The sequence below is a fragment of the Mixophyes fleayi genome, chromosome 10 (assembly GCF_038048845.1).
Source record: "Mixophyes fleayi isolate aMixFle1 chromosome 10, aMixFle1.hap1, whole genome shotgun sequence".
Classification (NCBI taxonomy): domain Eukaryota; kingdom Metazoa; phylum Chordata; class Amphibia; order Anura; family Limnodynastidae; genus Mixophyes; species Mixophyes fleayi.
Genome location: NC_134411.1, coordinates 10,615,113 through 10,634,416, shown reverse-complemented (window position 1 = coordinate 10,634,416; position 19,304 = coordinate 10,615,113). Strand labels below are relative to the sequence as shown.

General features: G+C 39.3%; 1 protein-coding gene across 1 annotated transcript in view; it reads left to right on the top strand.

Annotated features, from left to right (window-relative positions):
- The window catches only part of LOC142104087 (uncharacterized), an 85,693-nt gene that overhangs the window by 26,048 nt on the left and 40,341 nt on the right, over positions 1-19,304 (top strand). Inside the window, exons 17-29 of the mRNA XM_075188561.1 lie at positions 342-471; positions 2,372-2,621; positions 3,736-3,788; positions 3,886-3,992; positions 5,634-5,785; positions 6,914-7,055; positions 8,184-8,294; positions 8,491-8,676; positions 10,325-10,564; positions 15,894-16,050; positions 17,061-17,201; positions 18,295-18,357; positions 19,090-19,185. Of these exons, the coding sequence (XP_075044662.1) occupies positions 342-471; positions 2,372-2,621; positions 3,736-3,788; positions 3,886-3,992; positions 5,634-5,785; positions 6,914-7,055; positions 8,184-8,294; positions 8,491-8,676; positions 10,325-10,564; positions 15,894-16,050; positions 17,061-17,201; positions 18,295-18,357; positions 19,090-19,185 (1,828 nt within the window). The remainder of the gene's footprint in view (positions 1-341; positions 472-2,371; positions 2,622-3,735; positions 3,789-3,885; positions 3,993-5,633; positions 5,786-6,913; positions 7,056-8,183; positions 8,295-8,490; positions 8,677-10,324; positions 10,565-15,893; positions 16,051-17,060; positions 17,202-18,294; positions 18,358-19,089; positions 19,186-19,304) is intronic.

Sequence of the window (19,304 nt, the reverse complement as noted above, 5' to 3'; positions counted from 1 at the left end):
GAAGCACACATTGGCAAAAACAGATACCTGTCAGCTACACTTTAGAAAGTGTATCTAACATACAATTATAGATAGGTTAGACTCAAAATAAAAATTGTGACTTTTGCATAGACGCAAAAATGCACTTGTACACTTACATTTCTGCAGCTGTATCTTAAGATCTGTGCAACTTTAAATCTAGCGCACAGCTCTGTCCGGCACAAAAATGGAGCCGTCAACACAATTAAATCACAAACTTGCTCTAGGGCTGTGCACAGATACGCTGCCTAAAAACATATCTTAAAGATACCTCTTACTCACCGGGGTGTTGAAACTTTTACCACTGATATCCTGTATTTCAGAGGTGTGTCTATGAAGCTTGCAATTACCAAGAGACTGTTAACTATATCTGCTCAGCAATGGGTTCTTATGCTCGGGCCTGTGCAGCCAAAGGACTCATATTGAAGAACTGGAGAACGATCACCAACTGCAGTGAGTAGATCTTTTCACGGGGCCAAAATTAAGGTGCATCTTATACATGGGAGCGCCTTATACATGGGGAAATACGGTACGTGCACATAGATGCATACAGCAAGAAACATCCCAATCACTATAGTTTCTCCCAGCAACTCCCTTTAAAAAATAGCAAAACTTGCATTATTTGCACCATCCTAGATTCAGCCATGTTGGCACACGTAGTGCTTTATCCACCATTGTCAAAATACATGCTTTTACTAATGTAATGCTAGAAAGAACATGTAAACAGGTTTGAGAATGAAATTTGTTGGTTCAAAAGGCCCCACACCCACCATCATTTGCTCTTGGGGTTGGGGGCATTTGTGTTGCAGTGACCTTTTTGGACACTGCATGCTCCATTTAATGGAATTCACCAAATGGAAACATATTGGGATCAATAACATGTCCTCCATTGAAAACCCCACTCTCCCCTGAACGCAAGTGAAAGCAATGTTACCTGCATGCGTCAAACGCAATGTTAGATATCACTTATGTTTAATGCACATACCACAAAGATAGTGTCCTATATTTAAAAGACTAATGCTTTTTTAGAAATATGGATATTGTCCCTTTGAATTATTATATAAACAATGTATAATTCAAAAATTTTAACTCAAGAAAATAGACATAGTCATCATTGATTGTCTTATCAGAGTACGTCTACAGCTGTAAGTCTCAAACTAGTTATTGTGAGACTTCTAATATGGTATTAAACCTAATCATCCAACCAGATTTCAAAGTAAAATGGTGCTCACTGATTATGTGCTTGTGTTCGCTGTTGATTGAATTATCATTCAGTTTATTGCATACTTGCCAACTTATGGCAAGTATGATCCGGGAGCTCTCGGGGACAGGTGGGCGTGCAGGGGGCGGGGCTCTGAAAGTCGTGTCATTTTGGCCCCGCCCTGTAATGTAATGACGCAAATGCTGCAATTCCCGGTGAATCGCGGCATTTTGGATTTAATTCTGCCCACTTCACTAGGAAGTGGGCAGATGTGGGAGACTGTCATACTCTCCCGGGAGTCTGGGAGACCCACCCACAATTCGTGAGTCTCCCGGACATTCCGGGAGAGTTGGCAAGTATGGTTTATTGGTAGCATACTAAAAATAAAATGACTGGTAACGACGATTTAAAAAATGACCACTATTTGAATAAACAAGCTGCATCATTTTTAATGTAATCACAATAAAGTGATACCTTAGTTTAATTTTTTTAGTCAAGTTAATGTGTTTGAAAAGTAGCACTGAGAGGCTACGCTCTGCTTCTGTACAGCCTTTCATGACACTGGTTTGAAAACTATGACAAGTGTTTAAAGAAAGAATATACACCGAATATACATTTAGTTTTAGATTTATATACATTCAATTTTTTTTACACAGCACTGGGGCCATAGTTTCGATTCTGACCACACTTGTGGAGTTCATATGTTGACCATGTGTTCTTCTGAGTGCCCCGGTTTCCTCCCAAAGTCCAAAAACATAACTAATATGTGTTTGCGTGGTAGAGAATTGAGACTGTGAGCCTCATTTATAAATTATATGAAGGATTAAATATTTTCTGTACTGCGCTCGGTAATATGGTGGTGCTATATAAATTAAAGCTAATAATAATACATTTTGAACAGACGGTATCAGTTACTCTACACAGAGAACCGTAGTCATCTACTGCCACATTCTTTTATCTGCTCAAAATGTAACATTGCACAATACAACAGTGCCACCTACTTACCAATCTAAAAAACAGCAGAAGACAGTTTTTGAACATAAATGTGGCCTTATTTCTAAAGTAGATATACAAAGCATATATTGTTTTCAAGCCACAAGTACATTTTCAACATCTGTTTAAAGGTTTAATTCTGATTTCTCTGTTATGCAGCTATTGATTGCAGTGGTAACCAGACCTACAGCTATGACACCAGTTCCTGTGGTCGGACCTGTCTATCTCTCTCTAATGTGCAATTGGAGTGTTACCCCAATGACATCCCAATTGAAGGTTGTAATTGTCCTCTGGGGCTTTACTTGGATGACAAACAGCACTGTGTCCCAAAATCACAGTGCCCCTGCTACCTGAACGAAAATACTGTCATTATGCCCAACCAGCAAACTGTCTTCAATAGACTTTCTTGGTAAGAAGTGATATCATTATGACAACACTCACTACACATAGATCAAGGGTGGACAATTTATTGGTGTCCCAGCTGTTAATATACTAAATCTCACATGGTGCTCAGTCGCCTGCAGCTGTCAGAATAAATCGTGATTAAGCAGACATTTATGGAAATTTGTACAAAGCTAACTGTAAAAGAGAAGGTACTGTAACCAATAGCAACCAAGCAGATGATTGAATTCATTGTCTAAACTGTACTAGAAAGATTAAAGAATCAAATTGGTTGCAATAAATTATATTATTTTGCACCAGTTTTCCTAAATGTCTCCATCAGGGCGGAACTCCTCATCTCGGGGCCTCATAGAAAATTTTGGATAGGGGCCTGACAATGCCGATGGCTTTCGCGCCCCCCCCCCCCACTCTGCTATGAAAACCTGAGAAGAAGACTCCATTCCTTTCTGCTACTCTCAGAGCAAAGTGGTATCATCAGACAATAATGTGGGGGCCTTGTGGGTGCACCCTTTTAGTGCCGTAACTATACATTCTGGTGCCCTGGGTGAGACAGGGCACCGGCGCCGCACATCTAAGGAGGGGGGAGGTAGGAGGATAGAAAGAGAGAGAGATTTTAACTTACCAGAGTTTGATGCTTCAGCCGTTAAGTTCTGCCGTGGAAGTTCGGCATTTGGAACGCGTTTGCATTCCAAATGCTGAATCTCTCCCTCTCTTCAGCCCTTAAGCAGAACTTAAGGGCTGAAGGCAGGTAGCGGGCGTCTGCTGCGCCCCCTTGGCTTTGCACCCTGGGCGACGGCACCGCCCGCACCACCCTTGTTACGGCACTGCACATTTTGCACTCACGGCACTTCTGCCATTGATCCCCATAGTGCCTCAAAAGCTGGCATGCCATATGCTACAATCCTGAGTTATTTTAAAATATTATTCTATGTATACTACAATCAGACTTACATTCACATGAAAAAATTAAGTTAGTCTATAGTAGTAAAGTCTGGTTGAAATCAGGAAATGGTGGTTTAAACTTGGGTAATACAAGAGAAAAATAATATACAAGTTATACGTTCTAAGTATGCAGTTTTAGTAAAGCTAGAATACTTCATTATTTTATGTTTATTTTGCAGTTATTGCGTCAGTGGAAGACTAAATTGCATCGGAAAACCAACTGAACTTGGAGGTACTATCCTGCTCACTTTACCACTCTGTTTTATTGTTATGTTTCATGTCATTTGTTTTGTTTCAATTGTTTCATCTCACTGTTCTCTCTTCTTCAGAAACTTGCATAGCCCCAAAAATCATGAGAACATGTGGGTCCCTGTCCGATAAATATGGAGCTGCTTGTGCCCCTTCATGTCAGATTCTGGCTACTGGCATCCGCTGTGTAAGTTTCTTCTCAATGTTTTTTTTTTTACATAAACTTTTTTATTGAAATCAATAAGTGTCAAATGTAACAATCACACAATATTGAAAAATAAACAATTCCAGTTTATCGTTTTTAACGTTTAAAAAAACCTAAAAAACAAATAAAAGCAGGGGAAACCCTAAAAAAGAGTAACAAGGGAAACGAAGAATGGGAAGGAGGGGAGGAAGGGGGGAGGGGATGTCAGACCCACTATATCTGGAATGAAAGGCATCCAATACATTATTTAATTAAGTTAGTGAATTTACCATTACCCCTCATCTGGCAAGGATGCTTAACTACCTTTACCTTTACTTTTACCATGTAGTCTGTTGTGGTGCTCCTTCCCCTCTTCCCTGTGCTGAAACCTTCTGTCACTTCCGAGGTGCCGGAGGTAAATTCTGCTCTGTTTTACATATGACGCCAAAAATAGATCACTATGGCTTCATGTAGGTTAGTCGTATTTATAACTTCCTTAAAAAAAATTATTGAAACACAAGTCAAATGTCACTATGTTGTAATCACTAGTCCCTAAATGCTCCCTCACCTGTACCTTATATGTTCTTTCTATTAGATAGTACCAAGTCCAGCAGGGCTCCCCCGTCTACTTGCTGCTTTGTACTTGCTCAAAGTACCTGAGGTATATTTACTAAACTGCCGGTTTGAAAAACTGGAGACATTGCCTATAGCAACCAATCAGATTTTAGCTGTCATTCTGTAGAATGTACTAAATAAATGATAACTAGCATCTGATTGGTTGCTGTAGGCAACAACTCCACTTCTTCAAACCTGCAGTTTAGTAAATATATCCCCTTGTGTTTATTAACAAAGATAAAAATTGGTACCTTACCCAGAACATTGCCCCAATTTATGGATAGTTAAAATCATCACCCATAAGGATGACCACTTTTTTTCTTTGCTCCCATTTTAATTTCTAATAATAATAATAATAATTAAATTTCACTACAATCATAATTCACTTCTAATTCTAGTTATTCTATCTTGCTACTGTACAGTTAATATTCTTCCTTCTACTTTTAATTATACACACCTCATAATAGCCTCTTCTAACCCATCCCTCCCTTATTTTTCTCCATCATTACCCCAACCCCAGTTCCTAGTCCAAAATCTCTTCCAGTTGTCTAACTATCTTCTCCCTCAGCACAGCTGTACTGTCCCTTTAAGGTGTAGTGAGTACCTACTAGAGAGCCTGTAGCTTAAAGAGAAATCAGCCAGTCCTCCAACACCACAAACCCCCCTTCCTACGCCAACTGCTTTGTTACTTATTTACCTCCTGTTATATTTCAGGCGTAGCATGGGTCAGAAGTAGTTTTTCAGAAAATACAGCCTTGGATGCCAGTGCTTTAAGTTTACAGCCTCTATGAAATTGTTAGTCAAAAAATTGTCATTGCTACCAATTGAAACTATAACCATTAGGTCCTCCCAGCCCCTGCCAACAATCCAGTGACCAGATCTTCGATATGCCACCAGGGAGACAGCAGACTGTACAACATGTATGGTCCTGGCAAACAGAATACACAATCTTTCTTCCTCAGGGGTGGATCTAGATTTTATTTTAGAGGGGGACGGCAAACATTTTTTACAAGTTGCTCTCACTTACAGGTACCCACCAAGTGTGAGGTTGGATGTGTGTGCCCATCTGGTACTTTTGAGGACCTTGATGGCAACTGTGTAGCACAAAACGAATGTTCCTGTGAATACGGAGGCACCATCTACAGAAGTGGAGAGTCCATGCATGGCGAGTGCCAAAGCTGGTAAGAGAAACAATGTACAGCATTACCTAGTTCAAAATTATGAAAATTCAGCATACGTTTAGTAACACATTATATCAAGATATTCTGACAATTCTTCTCATATCAGATTAATCAGGGCAGTTAGACAGGAAGGTGGGTCTGCTTTCCGGTCTCCAATCAATACACCTTAGACTGTTCCCTTTATACATCTAATGATAATGTTATTTCTGCATTTAGTTGAATTGTACATTCACTGCTGTGTGTGCTGTGTCAGTCTCTCTTTATTGTGTTCGCCTGCATTTGTATGTATGAATGCTCCGTTCGTAAAATGTTTCAAATAATGGTAAGGCTGTAAAAAGAATAACTTTTTGGGGGGGAAATATGTCAATTGTGTGGTTTTGGATGGATCAAATATAAAATCTTTTGGTATCACCTTTTTAAAAAAAGTGCACAACCAAATGTCCGAACTATTAATTTAATACAATTAAGGACCTATATTTCAGAAATTGAAATTACAACATAACCTGGATATAGTATGGACAAGTATAGTATGCTCCAAACAAGAAATAGTATTTACATGTAAAGATGTTGCACTGCTGTTTCTAGTCAGTGGCGCACGCAGGGGGGGTTTCTGAGTCTCTAAACCCCCCCCCTGCGCTAACTAAGTGGCCACTGTCCTATACAGCAGCCACGGCTCTGTCAAAGAAGTGTCCGTGGCGGTGCTGTATTGTATACAGCACCGCCGCGGACGCTTCTTAGACAGCGCCGCGGCTGCTGTATAGGACAGCGCTGGCGAAACTGAGCTGCTGTGCATGCACGGGCGCATGCGCAGCAGCTCTCTCTCGTTTTTTTTTTTGGGGGGGTCGGCGGGGGAAACCCCCCCCCCGACAATCCTCCGTGCGCCCCTGCTAGTACTGCACACACATGTACACTGGTTCCTCTTTGTAAGGCAATGAAATCTGCAGAGCCAGGTCCATATAATTTTGCTAAATGTACTGTATGTGTAATATATAAATGTGCATATATGAAGAGCAGGAATGTTATGTATGAATAGGAGTATGAATATTTTGGTGTAAAATGCTCTCTTGCCCTGCATTTGCCCCCCAAACCTCAATGGTTTATTCTCAATGACCTACCTTATTTCTACAGCACCTGCAATGAAGGCCACTGGCAATGCCAAGAAAAACCACAATGTGCCTCCACCTGTATGATGTATGGGGAGAGCCACATCAAAACCTTTGATGGACAACAGTATTTGTTTGATGGGGACTGTGAATACACTCTAGCGACCGTAAGTTATTTATAATTATAGTAACTATGTCCTCATTGGTGTCCATGTAGAAAACTAAAGCACAATACATGCATACATTTTCCATGCATTAAATTCATAATACACAATATCAGATGACAGCACACTTACAGGTAGATATATATATACTGTATCACCACCAGCAACAATTATACTCAATTCTATCATATTTAAGAGGTTTAGGCCGCCTGGACTCTTAGCTGGTGCAGGACTGGAGTTGGGAGTGGGACTTGGAGATCCACAAAAGCTGGAGAGCCACAGCTTGTTTTCTTCTGCTATATAACATCCCCATAGAATATAAAATTGAAAAACAACAATGTAGTGTTTGTAGCAATGCAACGTTCCAAGACAATTCCACATTCACATGTAGAGCTGAATTACGACATGCAGTTCTGACTTCTCCATCTTAAGACTTGAGAAACACTAATTCCTTGGAGGTAGCTAAGTTACAAAACCTTGAGGCATCCTGGAGTTTGGGATATATCATTATACAGCACTTGACTGCTATACAACGTACAATAACTGCTGGCCATTCTGTCCTGTGATGTTCGCTGGAGCAAGTAACTATGAACAATATTGCAAAACTGCTACATGCTCTTATAAACATACCTAGCACTTGCAAGCTTATGTAATGCAATCTCTGTTTGCCACATACAATATTGACCTCTGTAATTAATATGCAATGCCATCCTTTACAAAAACAGTCTACATATCTGGCATCCCCAATTTGCACACGCAGAGCCAGAACTAGCGGGCTGTGGGCCCCGGTGCAGGAAAGCAGGGAAGAGGAAACCAGGGCCCACAGGTCGCTAGTTTCCTGTGCAGTGGGCCCCATTATCTCCATGGGCCCCGATGAACCACACCTTCTGCACCAACGATAGTTCCACCACTGTGCCCACGCAAGTAAAGGTCTGTTCTATCTAGCCGCGGGAAATAATGACCTCTCTAATCTCCATATACTTACTGTATGACTCCAACATTCATGAGTATTGTTTACCTGTACAGTATAATACTTGCATGCAGTGCTGACTTGTCTTTTGCCAACTTTAAGTTTTACATTTAGCCCACGTGTAAGATAACTGATGTTTCGTTTTTTTTCTTTTTTATTAGGATGGATGTGGTTTGAATACCTCAATGTCATCATTTAAAATAGTGACAGAGAATGTGCTCTGTGGAAGCACTGGAGCAACCTGCTCACGGGCCATCACCATTACCATCGGGGTGAGGACAGTAACAGCACACTGATATTTTAGATGTGTAATGATTCCAACAAAGACTTACAATTTTGTGAATGAATACTAATGTAATAATCTACTACTTCCCTAAAGATGTAAACAAAGCTCAACAGATTAAATACCCATCCATGCCTCCTGCTTACTTTAATTTGTACCTTACCTTGTCTGTTTCAATTGCACAGAGCACAGAGCTGAAGTTGTTTGATGAAAAGTACACTATCTCCCAAAATACACCCAGGCTGGACATCATAGTGCAGAACAACATCCTCTTCATCATGTTTGACATCACTATCCCTGATAAGTTCTACATCTCTATCCTCTGGAATAAAAATATGAATTTGTTCATCAAAATTCTAAAGCTTGGCGAGGTGAGTCTGTGCAGGGTGATGTTTTGCTTGTATTCCTGATTTATTAACAAGATCTTCATGGTCAATGAACAATTGTTAAGATGTGTTCACCAAATCCTACTGTAAAGCCAAGCAATGAGGATTTTTAGAAATTGCCGGCAACAAAAGCATTTTCTTAATCAAGTTTTCGTATTTTTATTTTTCAGTCCAATGCTGTTTTAGCAATGACATGCTTAGCTTCTGAAACCCATCAGAGGAGATATAACATAAGTGAAAATCTAGATTTATATTAATATTATCTAGTTTAAAATTAATTATCCCATGTCATCATTCTGTACTCTGTTAGATTTGGTAAATAATGGCGTCTTAATAACAGCCATCCCTTAGTGAGTAATTCAGTGGACTGTAGTTAACTAAGAATATCCTTTGTTGCCTGTTAATCTAATATTATTTGATTGATTGTATCTGCAAGATGATTTATGGATTATGCATCAATTTGGATGACCAAAGGATTTTAAAAAAAAATCCAGTCTATGATTTACCCTTATATATGGCCATCAGCCCATCACATTAATTGGGCCCCACATTTGGTAATTCGACCCAAAAGATGAATGATTGGATCTGTCTAAATTGTCCAAACACATGTATTGTTCAATTGGACAAGGATTGGTTGCTTGGCAGCCAGGCTCTCACGATAGAGACAATTATCTGGGCATTTGTTGTTGACAACTTATCTGAGAGAGCTGTAAGGTACCTGTGAAGGGATGGGGGGTAAGAAAACTCTGCAGACAGCACGCTATACATGCATAATACACAGAGCAATAGAGAAAATTGAAAAATAAAGGAGTAAACATTGAACAAAGGCTTAAACAAAAAAAATTCAGTTGTGGATGGAATATACTATATAAAACCTTGCCCAAAGTATTACTTAGCTGGGATTCAACATTCAGACTATCCATTGAGGACCCACTGGGATAGTCTGCGTGTCAGAGACCAGATAAGTGTTCTTTGGGGACTGGGTTTTATGTAGAATATTGCTGAATTTTCAGTTTTAAATGGAATTATCCTTTCCATTCACAAATTCTATTTAACTGGTAGACTCTGATCTCACCAGTTCGAACTTTAGTATCCATTATAAACACGTGCGTATTATAAGGAAAATATCTGTGACAGTGCAGTTCTTCTATATGGTCAAAGAATACCTACTTTTATCATTTACATTACACAATGTATCAAGTAGATTGTATAACATATAAAAATATATATAGCTATTTTAGGCCATTTACTGCTCTTAGATCGTATCAAAAGATTAACTTGACACTTATATTTTGAACAGCATTTTGAACATCTTTTTCTATAATAAACATTGATATACAACAAGTAACATTATAATGGAGAGGAAAAAAAACATAATAGAAATATAGCTATGGAAACAGCATGTGATATTACATAACTTGGCTTTACTATGAAACATATATAACTTAGGCACACAGTATCCATTTGCCAAACCACTAAGCAAACAGTTCATTTCGATAAATGCTTCTCCATCTGCACCAAACAAATCTTTTACCTAATTGTAACTATGCACAAGGGATGTTGCTCCATACTACCTGTGACTGCTTTTTCACATGATACATTATGGCGTTGATCACAATTTCTACCCACCCAGGAATCAGTATGTGGCCTTTGTGGCAATTACAATGGAAACATGAAGGATGACTTTGAAACCAGGAGCAAGTATGTGGCCTCCACTCATCTTGAGTTCATCAACTCATGGAAAGATAGACCAACGTGTATGGATGTCAGCTCCGTTTCAGAGCCATGTACAAAAAATCCACTACGGAAGGCCTGGGGTGAACAGAATTGTCTTAAAATGAAAACAAAAGTCTTTGAGCCCTGTCATAAATTGGTAAGGAAATCAGGGAGTAGCAATATTGCATATAACATCTCAGTTATGCCAGTTCAGCATATTTTAACCACAAGAACATATTTTGTGTTATGGTCATGTTATGAGTCTAAGGGGTATATTTAACTGCGGGTTTGAAAAAGTGGTGATGTTGCCTATAGCAACCAATCAGATTCTAGCTGTCATTTTGTAGAATGTGCTAAATAAATGACAGCTAGAATCTGATTGGTTGCTATAGGCAATATCTCCACTTTTTCAAACTCGCAGTTTAATAAATATAGCATTTAGTATGTTTTTGTTTTTGGATGCATTCAGTTCTCTGTGACAAACTAACTCACCTGAAATAACTACTTACAAACCAATCAGTAAATGATTACCACAATTCCTGACAGGGAATTGTTTACAAGCATTTCACACTTACTTTTGACTTGGTGGAGCTCCCTAATATCTGATGTTCTAGCTGCACCCCACTGCACCCTGTGTCTATGTCTCAGTTTTCCCAGCAGCTTTATACTTTATGGCTTTTGTGGTGTTTATGATTAAGGAGAGGCAGCAGTGAGGGGTGAGGTTAGTATACTGTTGAGATGCAGGTAGTGGAGTTTAGGGTTAGGTAGCAGGGTAGATTTTAGTGTTACATTACAGGATTTTAGGGTGAGGCTTGGGGTGTGGAATAATGCAAATATACAGGAAAAGCGCTCTAAACCAGCCTGTCCAACCTGCGGCCCTCCAGGTGTTGTGAAACTACAAGTCCCAGCATACCCTTCCAGCTATCAACAGGTTGTCTACTGGCAAAGCATGTTGGGGCTTGTAGTTTCACAACACCTGGAGGGCCGCAGGTTGGACAGGCCTTCTCTAAACCAATTACTCACTCCCAGCCTGAGATAAGCAGCTCTTAGGGAGAATTTCCCAAAATCTTGTGAATGTATATAGCAGAAAAAGCCTATTGCGCTCAAATATCAGACTAACACAAATACATCAGATAAACATCAAACAGAAACATGGGTAATAAATAAAAAAATAAAAAAATGAAATGATGTTATGATAACTGGCCATAAAATGCAGAAATGGCCAATAAATCTGCTTGGTTTGAAATACGAAATATATTCTTGCATCCAAGATATATGTCCACATGTACACTAATGAACTGTTAGATCTTATGTATGTCTCATGGTAAGCATACCAAGTGCAGGGGTACTATTGAAATTAATAAATATAAGAATGAATCGTGATAATTATAGATTAAAAATACCATTCCAGATATTGTAACCAAAAAAGTACGAAAAAAACACTTGCAGAGTATGTAGTGAGGATGTCCACATTGGGGGTCTATAAGGTAAACTGTTACCTCTCACGATGACAGTGTTCAATGATAGCCTGGATATAAGGACCCGATCCGCATTCTAGACCATACGCCTTCTTTCTCAATACGACGTCCCTGCTAGTGTGGTGGTTTCCCAACTATTTAATCTCCAACCTAACATGAGGCAGCAGTGAGGGGTGAGGTTAGTACAGAGTCGTAACTTAGAATTCTAGTGCCTGAGGCAAGAAAGACAAATGCCGCCCCCCAAGCCCTCAATTTTAACTAAATTAACCTAAAATATTCCTAAATTGCGCCCCCCTTCAGCGTTGCGCCCTGAGCGGTCGCCCCTGTTGCACAGCCCTAGTTACGGCCCTGGGTTAGTATACTGTTAAGCTGCAGGTAGTGGAGTTTAGGGTTAGGTAGCAGGGTAGATGTTAGTGTTACATTACAGGATTTTACGGTGAGGCTTGGGCTGTGGAATAAGTTAGGGATAGGTTTATATTTAAAAAAATCTATTTCTCATAAAAAAAAAAGAAGTGTAGACGGTAACACCTAGGAAATTTGGTGTAGATTTACACATAACTGACATAATTCACTCTCATCAGTAACTGGCACAACATGACAATAACATACTGGGTGCAGTAGGATATGCAGATGGTCAAGCTGTGCCTTTCCTGCAGAGGATACACAGAGGGTAAAATGATGTGATAATGGATTAATGGGGCTATACCTATTTCAGAATGTGTATGCATTCATCACCATATACTTTTAGGGGTAGTCCTAGACTGCGGGAGAGCTGCAGAGAGACAGAGTAATTGCTCATCAAGCAATTTCTACCATTTCCAAATATTTCTGTCATACCTGAGCAATTAGTAAAACATCAACAGGCTCACACTGTTCTCCAGAAAATCCCCCTGTGTGCTGTAAATATATGATCGGTACACCATTAAGGGAGAATTCAATTCTCAAAATTCCCACGCGAGGTGCCTCGAAACGGTCACGAGACACCTTGCGCAGATTTTTTTTTACAGAAGTAATGCTCGTTTTTGCTAGCGGCCCATAGAGGTGCAAGCAAAAGTGAGCGTTATTTTTTACCGTAGTGACGGTAAAAAAGCGCATCTGCAATGTTCTGAGGAACATCGCAAACAATTGAATTTGCCCCTTAGAATAAGTTACCACTCTCACTTCAACTATCCCTCTGTCCTTCATTCCATCACCCACTCAGTCGTACTAAGGTATAAAAACGGCCTTATTATCACTCAGTGAATCCTATGGGGATGTGGACAATACCAGGCGGTGTATCGCTGGTGTCATTCATCAGGAGGGAGTGAGGCAGTGCAGAGCTTAGCTGGCACTGCCCGTTCATTGGTAATTCAGATCAGGTGAGAGATAAGGACACATAAGGCCATTCCAGCAAAACAGGGGAAGATGAGAATATATAATTACCTAAACCACACAAAGTATATCAATTGCCTAATAAGCAGTAAAGAGTATTAAAAAATAAATACAGAGTATGTGTAACTGTTTTATACTGGAGACTAGTAATAATAATTTATAGGACTCATTGTAACCTAACATAAAATAGTGGCTTCACACATATGAGTTAGCCTTACCTATGTATTATAAAGTAACATGTAATATTCAAAACATTGTAAAAATAAATAAATACATTGCAATTGCAAACACAGTCAGTCTGAGAAAATAATCAGTATTGATGAGAAGAACAATTAACATTTAAAATATTGAATAAATAATATAAATTCATAGCACAATGGGAATAGGCAACACATTGTGACTATAATTTACAGTCTGGATCATTTTGTAACTTACATTCACAACATTCAACAAATCCTCAGCAAGCATATTACAATACAGAGCAAGTTTACACCCCAAGCAATCAACAAAAACATCTCTGTCCATTTATATATAAATGGGGATCACCCCAGATAGGAGCTAGCTGGGCTGCGGGGCCAGTCCCATAGTGGGCTACCTTGGACTATGTCACTGCATACCTGTATTTTTTTCCTTTAAAATGTTCCTAGTAGTCTGCTGATCCGAGTCTCGCCCGCTGGGCTAAATTTTGCCAGCCAGCCCCTGACTCTAGGTTTACGTTAACTGTTGTCAAAGTCATGTTTGCACCACTGAGATTGAATTGGGGGGTTAACAGCACTGGACCTCAAGATAATACTATAACCCATCACTGTGTGTACTGTACATTGGGACTTACAAATCTGTTCCATCCAGAACTAATAGGATTCTCTGTAGAAGATCACCACTTTCAAGGGTGTAACAGGGGATCAGGAATCTAGGGGCATCAAGCGTTCTCTGAAAACCTACCTATTCAGACAAGCTTATAATATTCCTCAACCACCATCTTAACCTCACTACCTTTAGCCTGTTACACAATTTCACACAAGACAACTACCCCCGGACCAACATTGTTGTGTGACAGGATCATTTAGCTTATGAGTCACCCTACCTTTGCAGTCTGGCTGGGCCAAGATGCAAAATGTATACTTAACCTCATGTGTCAATCTCCCATTGTCCCATAGATTGTAAGCTTGCGAGCAGCCTTCTCACCTCTTTGTCTGTTTTACCCAGTTTGTTTATTAGTTTATTACGTTTGTCCCCAATTGTAAAGCGCTACGGAATATGTTGGCGCTATATAAATAAATGATGATGATGATGATGATGTCTCAGAATGGAGTCGTAATTTCATATTGGGAAAAATAATTAGTTGTCATAATCCTGGGTGACAAACCACAGTGATAAAAAGGAAATGGCATGGTGAGGAGGGGTTGTGGGCCTAAATGCTGAGCTTGGGATGCAACTCTTAGTTACACCCTTAATCACCTTTAACATTTTGTAGCAATAATTTCTTGCCACAATCTTCAGTCTTCTGACATTTACATTGAGAGATAGTACTCATTTGAATGGGCTGCAATAAAACTTAACCTACCTAAAAATGTAAAATATGTATAATTTACTACAGGAAAAGAAGAACCTATAAGCAGTTGTGCCATTGTTGGCTAACCTGTGACACTCCATGTGTCATGAAACTTCAGGTCCCAGCATGCTTTGCCAATATATAGCAGCTTACTGCTGGAAGGGTATGCTGGGACTTGTAGTTTCACAACACCTGGAGTGTCACAGGTTAGCCAACACTGAGTTATGCCATATCTCCCAACATTGTTTAAAGTCAAAATGGGGATCAAAGTCTTTGCACCTCAATAAAGAGTGGTCATGTCATGTAGTCTGTGTGGCAGTCACGTGCCCCTACCGTGTAACACATTTGCCCTACACCTCGGTGACATATTTCCCACTCTCTTCCCTGTAGCACATTTCTCTCCCCCCCCCCCTCCCCCCACTCACCTCAGGGGTCTATTTAACAATAACAGGCGACATTAAAGATTTTGTATGGCTGCTTATTGTTAGAGGATCTTCTCTCGCCTGAATTTATCATGACATTTTCTCAGCCAGTATCACAAGGGTTCAGCTGCCCCGATGTTACTGAACTTGGGCTTTCAGTTCCACTTTCATGAAATAAATAAAAGGTTTAAAACATATAAAAAAAACTGAACTGAATCGGAGCACTCCAATTCAAACAAAGGCTTTATTTAAATAAGGTATCTGAATCTGAATCTCTGCAATCGTCATTGCAGTGTCCATGGTAATTAGGCTTCACCATGCAAAGGGAGCTTTCCGCAAAGCCTATAGCCGGCGATACCCATGGGTAGTCTTCACTGGCCTGGGACTTTTATTAAATAGGGACAAGGCCTAAATTCTGGGGAAACTCCCATTTCCCTGGAAAAAGGGTTTTTCTCCCATTAATAAATGTACTATACATTTCTTACTTTAAAAATAAATGTTATGGTTGCTTCTACTTCTTTTTTGACAATTACTTTGCAGTTCTTTTAATGTATGCTGATTTAATTTTCTCTATTCTTATTGTATTTGTATTTGGCTGTGTTCAGATATATACTCTCGGGTGAACCTGTTGAATCCCAACCCGCTTTTTTTTTTGGTTTTCAGGTGAACTACGAGAAGTACTTTGAAGCCTGCGTGCATGCTGCGTGTGCCTGCGACACAGGAGGGGACTGTGATTGTCTTTGTGGGGCTTTTCAAGCTTATGCTACAGCATGCCTTGCTGCTGGTGTCTGTATTGACTGGAGAAAACCAGATTTTTGCCGTAAGTCTTCCTCTATCTTCATAAATACCACTGTTAAAAGTATAGGGAACAATGTGCCTGTCTAGTTCTTTTTGATAAGGATGAATGTATGAACATTCATACAGAAGTGCATTTGACTCCACAATCTTCCAGTATCAGTTAACAAACACCTAACGTCACTATTCTGTGCTCTTGAGCACCTTGCTCTTTCCACTATATAATTCAGTTACCATATCTTCCTTTCCTACATAATGACATTGTCCTAGTTACACAGAAGCCTGGCGTCACTTTCTCACACACTAGTGGACAAGGAACCGGCTCCCACAAGGTCAGCACACTCGTAAATTACTCTGCACTGCTGTTTGTATTCTGTCGCTATGATTGGCTACATGTTGCTCTAGACCCTCCTGCTTTAAAACATGGGACTCACAGACGAGTTGAATGCTAGTAACAAAAATGAGCTCTGACACTTTTCATAAGCATCCTAAAAAGAGGCAGCAAACAACTTACATCAATACTTGGGAAAACACAATGTTCTCAAAAGTTCTCCAAAAACTATTCCCTACATTTGGACATATTTTTGTCATGTAAGTCTGTTATCAATCTGTAGATTACGGTGTCTTGTGATTATGAATTTACAATAAAATCACAAACCTCTAGGCTACAGTAAACTTACACTAAGGGCTAGATTAACTAAGCTGCAGGTTTAAAAAAAGTGGGGATGTTGCCTATAGCAACCAATCAGATTCTAGCTATCATTTTGTAGAAGGTACTAAATAAATGAAAGCTAGAATCTGATTGGTTGCTATAGGCAACATCCCCACTTTTTCAAACCCGCAGCTTAGTAAATCTAGCCCCAAGAGTCTATTATTCACATAAATGAGGCCATGAGTTAATAGCATAGGGTTGATCCACCAGATTGAAGAGCAGGCAAGTACAAATTAGGACTTTATTTTAGCAATGTAATTCTACTAACGTTAGATAACTCTCACAATTTGCTCCAATCTGATTTTTTTCTGTTTGTTGTTTAGCTGTTTATTGTGACTATAAAAACACACATATTACCACCGAGAATGGCTATGAAATCAGTCAAGATGTGAACTGCACGTGGCATTACCAACCTTGCCAGTGTCCATTCAATCCATATCACTATCCAAACGGAAACAGTGAAGGTACTGTACCATTATGGTGGGTGAGTGGGCTTCATTCCAAAATGACATTGTCTATTCTTGTCTATTACATTTAGGGAGAAACAGTCTTACTCAGTTATGTTGTTTGTTGTTGCGTTAATTAGTCTATAATGGCACCAGGAAATATAGCATTAGTAGCACATTTAGTTATATACCTATTTGTTCCTGTTAAGCCTCATTGAAATCTATGAAATACACAACAGTGGTGATATCCTCTTGGTTTTCCTCTGCTTTGAACCCTGGTGTCTCTATTGGGCATCATTTTAAGCTGGACGTAAGTTCAACTACTGGCTGCAAGAATGCACTTTGCATTACTGTGCATGGGCTTTAGAAGATGTATCTTTTGCAGCATCCAAAGACTTGAGTAAAGATCAACAACAGCATGTATCTTTACCGTATTGTATATAATTGTAAAGCGCTACGGAATATGTTGGTGCTATATAAATAAATGATGATGATGCTATATATCCCCTAAAATGATTAATCAGTGCTAATGCTATAGCCTGGGCTGGTTACAGATAATGCAGGGGAATAATGAGTGTGCGGTCCCCTAACCAGCTCAGGCTAGTCACACTATAACAGTGATGCCCACAGAGTTCCCCTGCCATAATATGATGCCAGCTACAGTCTGTTCAGCATGGATCAGAATTGCCTAGTGAAATCAGGCACACAAAAAAACATGTGATCCCTCCTCCTGGACACAACACCCCAATGCTGAATGGGTAGTGGGTGCCATAATAATGTGTTAAAATGTTAAAAACATTAAGGATGTTTGTACACGTTCCAGCAAGCCCTGACAGACATGGCCTATGGAACATGTAGATCCACAAGAATGCGTAATAGCTAAGAGAAAGAAGAAAAAAACACAGACACTACTGGTTAGAATCTTTCACTTTAAATAAATACTCGCACATATCACACAAACCCCTTGCTATTAATCGACCTAAATCTATTGCTAACAGCTATCACACTATTTAGTGATTTAGTTGCATTTGAGTAGGAGAGGTGTAGATGAGGACTCATAGTAACAATGACAATCATTTTCCTCATTATAAACTACATTTTTCCAACACAGGATGTTACCAGTGTGGCCCTCATAAGTACTATGATCCAGTTAAAAAGACTTGTGTGCCATGTGGTAAGTTATCTGTTTACATTGAGTTGGTGGTATCACTTATCTGCACTGTGATTTTCTGTGCAATAGGACCTGGGTATCTTCAATGTACACTGTTTAATCTTGTGTTACATGACTTAACAATTCTTTTGTTTTTTCGGTGATTCGTCTTTATCTATGGAGGCGATTACTCAATAGAAGCAACATCACAGAAAGATATTGTGATCTACTTTGTTTAATTTGCTTTCAATGGCTTTAAATGGTTTTAAGACATCTGCAAAATGTATTTCTTTATGTTATTATCCTGTAAGGACAGTTCACTATTTATTGCTTAACTGTCTATAACTAATTTCACTCTATCTCTGCAGAATAATCTATGCACCGATATTCTATAGACAGTCACTCACATATGCTTCTTTGTATTGATTAATATAAATGTGAGAAGCCATATCTGTTTGTTTGCCCCAAGTAACAGTATACAAAATCCTAAAAATAATTATTTGGCCTTACTGGAAGGTGAATTTGGGAGAAATACACACCCATTCTGCCTTTTTCTCACAAGCAATGATTTCTGTTCTACAAGAGCATGTTTATAAAGAATTTATAGATTTTTAAATAATGTTTTAGTATATTGTGCCTTTAAATATGTATATCATATAGAAGGGCACTGTTCGCAAAATAGGAAAACGTTAATTTTGCAACACATCTGACATGTTCAGAATGATCATTGTTTTTTTCCCCCTCTTTCATCTCAAGTCAAACCATCAACTACAACACCAGTGCCAACTACAACACCTACGTCAACTCCAACATCGGAATCAACTACAAGTCCAATACCAACCTCAAGCACAGGTTTGTACCATTTAATATTGTCAGTTCTCTTCAACTACGCATTTCACTTATGCTGAAATGACAATGAAAATGAAAGCAGGATGTCTTATCCATTGGTGATTATTTGAGGCTACTCTCAA